Source organism: Cervus elaphus, chromosome 21 (assembly GCF_910594005.1).
Source record: "Cervus elaphus chromosome 21, mCerEla1.1, whole genome shotgun sequence".
In the NCBI taxonomy this organism is placed as follows: domain Eukaryota; kingdom Metazoa; phylum Chordata; class Mammalia; order Artiodactyla; family Cervidae; genus Cervus; species Cervus elaphus.
Window position 1 is genome coordinate 33,841,755 of NC_057835.1, and position 11,278 is coordinate 33,853,032.

The following is an 11,278-nucleotide window of genomic DNA, read 5'->3' on the forward strand; positions in this document are numbered from 1 at the left end:
GGTTAAGACTCCATGCTCCCAGTGCATGGGACACAGGTTCGATCTCTGGGTAGGGAACCTAAGATCCTCCATGGGTATGAAGATTAATGAGACCAATGATTTTTCACATCTGCTCTTTGGAAGAAGATAAACTGACATTCAGCCCTGCCCATCAACAGAAAATTGGATTAAAGAATTACTGAGCATAACCCCACCCATCAGAACAAGACACAGTTTCCCCCATAGTCAATCTCTCCCATCAGGAAGTTTCCATAAGCCTCTTATCCATCAGAGGGCCAACAGAATGAAAACCATAATCACAGAAAACTAACCAAACTGATCACATGGACCACAGCCTTGTCTAACTCAATGAAACTATAAGCCATGACATGTAGGGCCACCCAAGACGGATGGGTCATGGTGGAAAGTTCTGACAAAACGTGGTCCACTGGAGAAGGGAATGGCAAACCACTTCCATATTCTTGCCTTGAGAACCCCATGAACAGTATGAAAAGGCAAAAAGATAGGACACTGAAAGATGAACTCCCCAGGTCAGTAGGTACCCAACATGCTACTGGAAAACAGTGGAGAAATAACTCTGGAAAGAAAGAAGAGACAGAGCCAAAACAAAAACACCCAGTTGTAGTTGTGACCAATGATGGAAGTAAATTCCGATGCTATAAAGAACAATGTTGCATAGGAACATTGGAATGTTAGGTCCATGAATCAAGGCAAATTGGAAGTGGCCAAATAGGAGATGGCAAGAGTGAACATCGACATTTTAGGAATCAGCAAACTAAAATGAACTGGAATGGGTGAATTTAACTCAGACAACCATTATGTCTACTACTGTGGGCAAGAATCCCTTAGAAGAAATGGAGTAGCCCTCATAGTCAGCGAAAGAGTCTGAAATGCAGTACTTGGATGCAGTCTCAAAAACAACAGAATGATCTCTGTTCGTTTCCAAGGCAAACCATTCAATATCACAGTAATCTAAGTCTATGCCCTGACCAGTAATGCTGAAGAAGCTGAAGTTGAATGGTTCTATGAAGACCTACAAGACCTTCTAGAACTAACACCCAAAAAAGATGTCCTTTTCATCATAGGGGACTGGAATGCAAAAGTAGGAAGTCAAGTAACACCTGGAGTAACAGGCAAATTTGGCCTTGGAGTACAAAACGAAGCAGGGAAAAGGCTGACAGAACTTTGTCAAGAGAATGCTCTGGTCATAGCAAACACCCTCTTCCAACAACAACAAGAGAAGACGTTACACATGGACATCACCAGATGGTCAATACTGAAATCAGATTGATTATATTCTTTGTAGCTAAAGATGGAGAAGTTCTATATAGCCAGCAAAAACAAGACTGGGAGCTGACTGTGGTTCATATCATGAACTCCTTATTGCCAAATTCAGACTTAAATTGAAGAAAGTAGGAAAAACCACTAGACCATTCAGGTATGACCTAAATCAAATCCCTTATGATTATAGTGTGGAAGTGAGAAATAGATTCAAGGGATTAGATCTGATAGACAGAATGCCTGAGGAACTATGGACAGAGGTTCATGACATTGTACAGGAGGCAGTGACCAAGACCATCCCCAAGAAAAAGAAATGCACAAAGGCAAAATTGTTGTCTGAGGAGGCCTTACAAATAACTGAGAAAAGAAGAGAAGCTAAAGGCAAAAGAGAAAATGAAAGCTATACCTATCTGAACGCAGAGTTCCAAAGAATAGCAAGGAGAGATAAGAAAGCCTTCCTCAGTGATCAGTGCAGAGAAATAGAGGAAAACAATAAAATGGGAAAGACTAGAGATCTCTTCAAGAAAACTAGAGATACCAAGGGAACATTTCATGCAAAGATGGGCTCAATAAAGGACAGAAATGGTATGGACCTTACAGAAAGCAGCAGATATTAAGAAGAGGTGGTAAGAATACACAGAAGAACTGTACAAAAAAGATCTTCATGACCCAGATTACCACGATGGTGTGATCACTCATCTAGAGCCAGACATCCTTGAGAGTGAAGTCAAGTGGGCCTTAGGAACAAAGCTAGCGGAGGTGATGGAATTCCAGTTGAGCTATTGCAAATCCTAAAAGATGATGCTGTGAAAGTGCTGCACTCAATATGTCAGCAAATTTGGAAAACTCAGCAGTGGCCACAGGACTGGGAAAGGTGAGTTTTCATTTCAATCCCAAAGAAAGGCAATCCCAAAGAATGCTCAGACTACCACACTCATCTCACATGCTAGCAAAGCAGTGATCAAAATTCTCCAAGCCAGGCTTCAACAGTATGTGAACTGTGAACTTCCAGATGCTCAAGCTGGATTTATAAAAGGCAGAGGAACTAGAGATCAAATTGCCGACATCTGTTAGATCATCAAAAAAGCAAGAGAGTTCCAGAAAAACATCTATTTCTGCTTTATTGACTATGCCAAAGCCTTTGACTATGTGGATCACAACAAACTGTGGAAAATTCTTAAAGAGATGGGAATACCAGACCACATGACCTGCCTCCTGAGAAACCTGTATGCAGGCCAGGAAGCAACAGTTAGAACTGGATATGGAACAACAGACTGGTTCCAAATTGGGAAAGGAGTACATCAAGGCTATTGTCACACTGCTTATTTAACTTATACGTAGAGTAGATCATGTGAAATGCTGGGCTGGATGATGCACAAGCTGGAATTAAGAAAGCTGGGAGAAATATCAATAACCTCAGATATGCAGATGACACCACCCTTATGGTAAGCAAAGAGGAACTAAAGAGCCTCTTGATGAAAGTGAAAGAGCGAGTGAAAAAGTTGGCTTAAAACTCAGCATTCAGAAAACTAAGATCATGGCATCTGGTCCCATCAATTTATGGCAAATAGATGGGGGAACAGTGGAAACGTTGAGAGACTTTATTTTCTTGGGCTCCAAAATCACTGCAGATGGTGATGACTGCAGCCATGAAATTAAAAGATGCTTGCTCCTTGGAAGAAAAGCTATGACCAACCTAGACAGCATATTAAAAAGCAGAGACATTACTTTGCCAACAAAGGTCCATCTAGTCAAAGCTATGGTTTTTCCAGTAGTCATGTATGGATGTGAGAGTTGGACCATAAAGAAAGCTGAGCACTGAAGAATTGATGCTTTTGAACTATAGTGGTGGAGAAGACTCATGAGAGTCCCTTGGACTGCAAGGAGATTAGACTAGTTCATCCTAAAGGAGATCAGTCCTGGGTGTTCATTGGAAGGACTGATGCTGAAGCTTAAACTCCAATACTTTGGCCACCTGATGGGAAGAACTGACTCCTTGGAAAAGACCCTGATGCTGGGAAAGATTGAAGGCAGGAGAAGGGGATGACAGAGGATGAGATGGTTGGATGGTATCACCGACTCAATGGACATGAGTTTGAGTAAGCTCCAGGAGTAGGTGATGGACAGGGAAGACTGGCATGCCACAGTCCATGGGGTTGTAAAGATTTGGACACAACTGAGCGACTGAAAAGAACTGAAAACTGACATCAGGTCATGCCAGGGGTCACTGGGATCTCCTATAATATCCGTCAGCCCAGTCCATCAGTGGCAGAGAACAGGAAGGAGCAGGGACACAGAGCACTGTCATTGTCAGCCAGTGTGTCATCCTCATCTTTTCCTGTATAGCGTGGAAACCAGAACTAGGTGAATTCAATCTAGATATCACAAATCCAGTGTTTCACTCTTGTCTGAAGAGCCACAGAGTCTTTCCTTTTTAAATTAGACAAAAGCTCCACCCAGTCATTTCAGCAGACCTTCTCTGTAGATTTCCTTTCTGGAACAGAAACACATTCTCAGTGCCAAATTCCACCCAGGTTTCCTTCCTACAGAGCTGTTGGTGATGAATTTATGTGTCAGTCACTGTTCTCGGTTCTGATACTCCAGAGCTACCAATTCCATTGAAAAGGTCAGATTACAGACCTTTTCATGAACCCATTTGACTGTGTTACCTTAAGCCTTAACCAAAAGGAAAAGCTCTATCTTATTCTGAAATATTTTAATGCACAATTATTCTAGGTTTTTGAGGGCCAGAAACTTAACACAATCTGTACAGTCCTTTTGGAGAAAAAACAAAAATTACAAATACAAAATTAGATCTGAAGCAAGTATTTATCATGAAAAAAAGAAATTACAAAAAAATAGCAAGCCTTAAAAACTCATAAACATCTTAAATGTCACAAATTTTGAAAAATAGCAATAGTTTAACTGCCTAGCATACCTTTATAATACTCCCTGCTATACTTTCTGGGTAAATCTTTCACTGCCTCTTTATTTAATAGCAATTTCATTAACATCATTTACTGTAGGGGCAATAGAAAAATAATTGTCTTTCCTCTAGCATGTTTGTTCAAAATTTGTTTTTCATTATTGGTAGATTAGAAAAATTTCAATTTTACATCTCATTATTGATAATGTTTTCTAACTTTTTAGGGATGTTGTCAAATTTAAGAAAACTCCTATTCAACTTATTTCATATTTAAGATGTAAAATTTGGAAGAATTTTTCTACAGACCAAGTTTGAATACACATTTGAAACCCTGTTGCCCCTCCATCACCCAAAGCTTCCAGGGTCAGAGCACATTGGATACATTCATAGAGTGTGACACCATGTCTGGTGTGGATCTTCAAGTCTCTTAAGCAATTAAATTCGGATGTTGAGTTACAGAAGTTATCTCTAAGGCCACTCCTATGCCAGTATGACTAGCAGTAATTATACAGAGTTACTACAAACCACAAAAACATACACCACAGTTTCTGGTCAAGGGTAGTGGTATAGGGTGGCATTTGCTAGTAAAGAGGAGAGATTTACTTGGGTTATTGTGTTTCATCCATGCAAAAGGGTGTAACCCAACTTCTACCCTTAAGAAATAAAGCAAGGAAGTTCAAAAGAGTGGCATCTTCAATAGTCTCTGCAAACTTTAGAACTTGTAGACTGAGTCCCATCTCTTTCTCAAAATAAAAATAAAATCCCAGTGGGTTTCTAGGAACACAGGGAAATTCTATTATTCTTATCAGTCAACTAGAAGCAAAGAGAAGAGAGACAGTATCTTGGTGGGTTGCCCATCCCTCCCTTTTGTCCTGGAAAATTTAAAGCTTGAAAGATAAAGGTAATGGATATCACAAATTAGAAGTTCTATTTTGTGAAATTTTGAGCACTTTATGTAAAACAAGCTCATCTAGACCCTATACTCCTCTGTTAGATGAAGGATACAATGAAGTCAAAATTCTACCAGCCAAGAGGGCTGCGGAGACCATCCTGAGACAGAACACCTTTCCCTAGGCCTGCGTGTGTGTGTGTGAGAGAGAGAGAGACAGACAGACAGACAGAGACAGAGAGAGAGAAAGAGAAAGGAAGGAAAGAAGAGAGGAAGGAGGTATAGAAATAAGAGCATAAATGGAAACCTAGCATCGCTAAATACCCTGGCAAAGAGAACCAAAAATACCAAAGATAAATTCAGTTGTTTTTTTTTTTTTTCCCAAGCACTGGTCCGAAAACGACCAATTAAAACCCTAAAATTTCCTTGTGGAATCATTTCCCTATTTTTTTTTTTTTGAAGGCAAGGGAATAAGGTATTTAAGGGAGAAGATGTTATAGTGTGCTGACCTTGGATCTAAAAACGTGAGAGTCAGTGCAGAGAAAAATCTATTGACTGCTTAGCTGCTCCTGCCAGTCACCTGGATGAAGCCCAAATAAATTCACAGCCACTGAGCTAAAGAGGCCATATGGCTTGTAATTAGACTCACTCTCAGCCAAGATATTGAGACATTTATTACATTTACTATTCAGCATTCATCGCACTTTACTGCCCAGTAAAAGGGCACCAAGGAAGAGATTAAATTCATCCTTCCTCTTTTCACCAATCCCACTCAATCTCAATCCCCTTCCTAACCACCCCCCAATCCAAAGGATCTGATTTCTAAAAATAATTTTTGGAAAATAACTGTGGTAACTAGTCCAAAGCCCATTGCTGATAAAGCCTCTGCCTGCAACAAGGAAGACCCAGGTTCGATCCCTGGGTCAGGAAGATCCCTGGAGAGGGAATGGCTACCCACTCCAGTTCTTGCCTGGAGAATCCCATGAACACAGGAGCCTGGCTGACTATAGTCCACGGGGTTGCAAAGAGTAGGACACGACTGAGCAGCTGACACTTTCACTTTCTCTATGAAAATATCAAGTAAGCATCACTGAGGTCCGGGCCTGGGACAAGCAGGACAAGTGAGTCAGTGCAGAATACTGCCCTAGAAGCAGTTCAAAGTGGACCCAAGGCTTCTTCAAACTTTGCCTGCTAAGGTTCAGTGAGCAAACTTACTTGACAGGTTTATCAAGATAGTCTTTCAACCACAAACATTTATTGAGCACTTTTTGCTAGGGGCTAGAGCAAAGAAACATGCCTTCCCTGTGGTCTTAGACCTGACAGTCTAGCAGAGGAGATGGGAAGACAAACAATAAAGAAATAATCACACAAGGAGCTAGTTAACTTAGAGGTACAGTAAGTCTGCCAGAGGAGAAGCGCGGGGGCTGTGACACTGAACACTAGGGGTCTGACCTGGATGCAGGTGAGGACCGCTTCCCAGAGGGAGCGACACTTACAGCTGAAAACTTCAAGGAGGAGGAGGAGTTAAGGGGTAGGAGATGATGGGGATGGAGAATCCTAGAAGAGAGGAATCCTTTTTTTTTTTTTAAGTATTTTATTTTAAAAATCTATTTATTTATTTGGCTGTGGGTCTTGTAGTTGCAGCACGCAGGCTTAGTTGCCCCCAGGCAAGTGGGATCTTAGTTTCCCGCATCCCCTGCAATGGAAGGTGGATTCTTAGCTACTGGACCACCAAGGAAGTCCCAGAAGGGAGGAATCTTGATACTGGCCCAGTGTCTGGCACACAGTCTCCCTGTATCTTGTGGACAAGAGGGTAAATGGAGCTCTAGATGCTGGGCAAGGCGGGGATAGTCATATTAGGCTGTTCTATTGCAGAGTTTTATCAAGAAATAGAATGAAGTAGAAGCTATGCAGAGATCACATTTGCAAATAACCCCAAACTGGGCTACATCCAGACAAGGGTTCATACCATCAAAGCGAAATGTGATAGGCAGAAAACAGCTGGAATCCTGCAGAGTTTGCTAGACAAGAGCAAGAGCTGTAGGATTTAACTAAGAAGAGGGGAGAGGGAGTTGAGAGAAAACCCAGAAAGTTCTGGGGAAGAAAAGCAAAAAGGTGGTATCAGTCGCTCAGTCATGTCTGACTCTTTGGGACCCCATGAACTGTAGCCCACCAGGCTCCTCTGTCCATGGAATTCTCCAGGCAAGAATACTGGAGTGGGTAGCCATTCCCGTTTCCAGGGGATCTTCCCAACCCAGGGATCAAACTTGGAGGTGAAATATCATTCAACCTTAAAAAGGAATGAAGTATTGAAAAATACTATAGGGTGAATGAACCCAGAAACATTATGCTAAGTGAAAGAAGCCAGATGCAAAAGGACAAATACAGTATAACCCCAACTACATGAAATATCCAGATAGGTAAATTCATAGAGGCAGAAAGCATATTGGCGGTTGCCAGGGCCTGGGTTGTGGGGGTAGGGGTGAGGAGGAACAGGTAACAACTGCCTAATATGTACTGGGTTTCCTTTGGGGGAACTGTTTTGCAACTAGATAGAAGCAGTGAATTATATATTTAGTATATTATGAATGTACTAACTTGTTCACATTAAAATGGTTAATTTTATGTTATGTGAATCTCACTTCAGTTAAAAAATATCTGTAGTAGAGGAGAGTAGTCAACCAAGAGTTGACTACAGAAAGTAGTTGACCCTTTCTTCAGAAAAGGAGAAGGTTCTTTGTTTCCTGCAAATTCACCCATGAGGCAAGGAGCAGAGGATACCACAAAGCATCAATATTCACAAGTGTGGGGAAATGGGAAAGTTGATCATCGGCCTTCATGCCAGTTACCTTGAGAACGGTACACTGTTAGTGGTTGAGATAGGAAAGGGCTTTGAATCAGACAGTCCCATTTCAAGCCCCAACTCTGTTAGTTACTGGTAGAGATTTGGGGGGTAATTTACTTAACTATTTCATCTGTTATTGTTTCTACTTATCCAGCATATACAAGCTAATATTATGACCTGATTATTGCCATTACCTTTCTTTGCTTGCTGTTCCCTCTTCAGAGGTAACTGCTATCTTAAATCATTTGTGATCATTTTCCTTTTTAAATCTCAGCATTACTGAGATGTTTACTTGACATACAACACATATGAGTTTGAAGTGTCAGTGCAGGATTTGAAGCCTTTCGGGGTCTGATTGAGCCTTTCGTTGTTTCTACTGGCTCTTACCCAGTGTTCACTGTTTCTATTTCCAACTTCCACTCACTCTCCCCCCCTTCTCTCAGTCTCTCTCCTTCTCTTTCCCCTTATCTCTCCTACTTGTTTTAACTATGAGTTTATTTCTTGCAATTTGTGGGGGATGCTTTAAGGCTTGGGTTGAAGGTTGGGGTCATTCACTTCTGCTCAGCGCGTTTGCACTGGACCATTTTAAACTAAATTTTCAGCTTGAGCTTTCTTGGAACACAAAGGTATTATAAGTTTGGCCTGCCAAATTGTGTGCTCATTGAGTTGTCAATAATCATTTTTAAAAAGGCTCTTCCCTGCTTCACAAAAACTCAAGACCAGCAGATTTCCTTGCAGATTCAGGAGTATGGTGACTTAGACACCATATAATCATTCAGGATACTAGCTTTCTGTGGACTTGTGGCTTCCCTGTTGACCCAGAGAGTAAAGAAGCCACCTGCCAAGGCAGGAGACCTGGATCTGATCCCTGGGTTGGAAAGATCCCCTGGAGTAGGAAATGGCAACCCACTCCAGTACTCTTGCCTGGAAAATCCCATGGACAGAGGAGCCTGGTGAGCTACAGTCCATGGGATCGCAGAGTCGGACACAACTGAGCAACTAACACTTCACTTTTACTTTTGTGGACAACTTCCTATTAGACTCCTCACCTAAGCAAGCTCTGGGTTTTGACCTCTCTCCCAGCCAGGGCCATATTTGCAATTGTCCCCTGCACAACTCTAGGAATTACTTTTCATGTAGACTTACATGTAGTCTATATGACATGGGTGGTGGCCCTGTCCTCATGCCCACAAAATGGTAAAAACTAAAGCTCAAGTTCACTGGTTTTAGAAAATGGCCTTGAAGTGAAAGTTGCGTTTAGTGCTTTGGTTTTAAATTTTTATAACTGATAGAACTTAAATGAACAAAGACAATATAAATCCTTCCTTTTGAAGGCCTTTAAAAGGTAGGATCCTCAATATTTCAGGAATTGAATTGGCTTGCCAATCATCACTTCCACAAAAATATCTACCACTTGCCCCCATTAAAGGAGACATAACAGGCTAAGAGGATGCTTATTGGTTTTCTTTGTTTATTTTTAGATATGGACTTCCCAGTTGTTCTCCAGCCCACAAATGCAAATGAGAAAACACAGCTAATCAGAGAAGAACCTCGAAGTTATTGTACAGACTCTTAATATTGAGCCCACTGAGGGTCCACAGTACCTCCTCTTGGTTCAGCCATGTCTCCAGGTGGTCTTGTTGGGGGAGGGGAGGGGACATGAAATGCTGTGAACTTTTCAACATTTGTATTTTATCTTTAGGTTAAGGAAAGATGACTGCTACATAATTTTCTCAGTATGCAGATTCACTCTTTGAATAGAATTCCTAATGGAAACACACATTCCATTTTGATGAATAAAGGCCTGAAGAGTTGTTTTATGCTCCTTGCCTGAGGTTAGACAGTGGCACTGGACAGGCTTTTTGAGCCTTCCCTTTATATGAGCCAGACCTCAGTCCTCATAGACTAAAGTTGTATTCTGAAACCAAAGCCATTTATCATATATTTAACTAAATGCAGTATTAACATCTGCCTTTAAATATCATCAGCAAAACATACATGAGAATTTAGGAGGAATTTCTTGTGTGTGTAGAGATTTTTCCTGTCATATACAATATGGCCACAGAAATATTTCAAGAGGCAGGAAGAAATTATTAGGTAAAGACAAATCATATTAAAGTATAGTTTTGAAAAATTACAAATTATCACTTACTGAAAACTAACAAAACCAGGAAGAAAGAAGTTTTCTGTGTACTTTTAGATGGGCATAAAAACAATAACAGAACTTCAGCCCTGTGAAATGTTGTAAATGATCCCAAAAAATCATTCTAGGCACAAAACAGCCCCAAACAATTGTGTTTGACAATTTTAAGTTAAAATATTTTTTGTCCAACAGACTTAGATTAGCCACACTAAGAAAAAGAAACACATGAGGTAAAGGACAGAATTCTAAATTCTATAATTTAAATTTAAAGGCCTATCAATTATCCCATTTTCAGCCAGATTAATAACAGTGACCAGAAAATACTGCCCATGTTGAACATCTATGCTCAGAGGTCATCTCTGCATTTACTTGATTCTTATATTCATCAAGTGGTAGAAGCCATATGCTCTTTCTAAAACAGTAAGCAGCAAGTGTTTATTTTTTCCAGATCTTTCTTAGTTCTTAATGTAATGTTGCATTTTTCAAGATCTTGTTATGTTTTTACATAATATTGCACGAAATGCCATTTCCTTCTTTGTTTCTTATTCTACCCTTCCCCCCACCAAACTACAGTTAATTAAAGTTAAATATACATTGTAAGTGAGAATTAGTGTTATAGCTCTGACAGTTCTGACATAATTAAAACTCTAACTCTTGTGTTACTGGAATTTTTTTTTAATCAACATAATTAAGTACAAAGGGCCCCAGTTTGAAATTTAAGAACCTGGTTCTAACTAAGCACTCACAAACTAGCCCTGTGACCAACTGAGATAAGAATGATACGGCTAATCGCTCTATGACTCTGTTTTCATATCTTCTCTGTTTACCTTCCAAACTGTTGCAAGACCAAGTGAAATAGATGAAGTGAAAGAACTCCAAACAGTCAAGTATTCAACAAGTTTAAGATGGTTTTATGAGTTTGTATATGTTGATACACAGAGACAAATGTGATGAGACTTCTGTATATAAACTCTCTCACCCAACAAGACCCATGAAAATACCCAATACTAACAGTCCAGTGACCAGCAGGTGCTCAGAACTGTACTCAACACATGAGTAACTTTCCATCTGAAGGGAACAATGAGATGAACAGCCCCACCTGTGAGTACCTAGAGCCACTACTTTTCCTTCCTGAGGTCTCTAAGCAAAACAGCACTCTTGCTGTTGAATAGTAACTTACAAGTCACAAAACTC

At 40.5% G+C, this 11,278-nt stretch overlaps 1 protein-coding gene across 3 annotated transcripts in view; it reads left to right on the plus strand.

Moving 5' to 3' along the window:
• DNAJC5B (DnaJ heat shock protein family (Hsp40) member C5 beta) overlaps positions 1–9,755 on the plus strand; it is a 94,128-nt gene extending 84,373 nt beyond the window's left edge. For all 3 annotated transcript variants that reach the window (XM_043880080.1, XM_043880079.1, XM_043880078.1), the window contains one exon: positions 9,423–9,755. In XM_043880080.1, coding sequence (XP_043736015.1) covers positions 9,423–9,517 — 95 coding nt within the window. In that variant the 3' untranslated portion in view covers positions 9,518–9,755. The remainder of the gene's footprint in view (positions 1–9,422) is intronic.
• Positions 9,756–11,278: the final 1,523 nt, after the last annotated feature.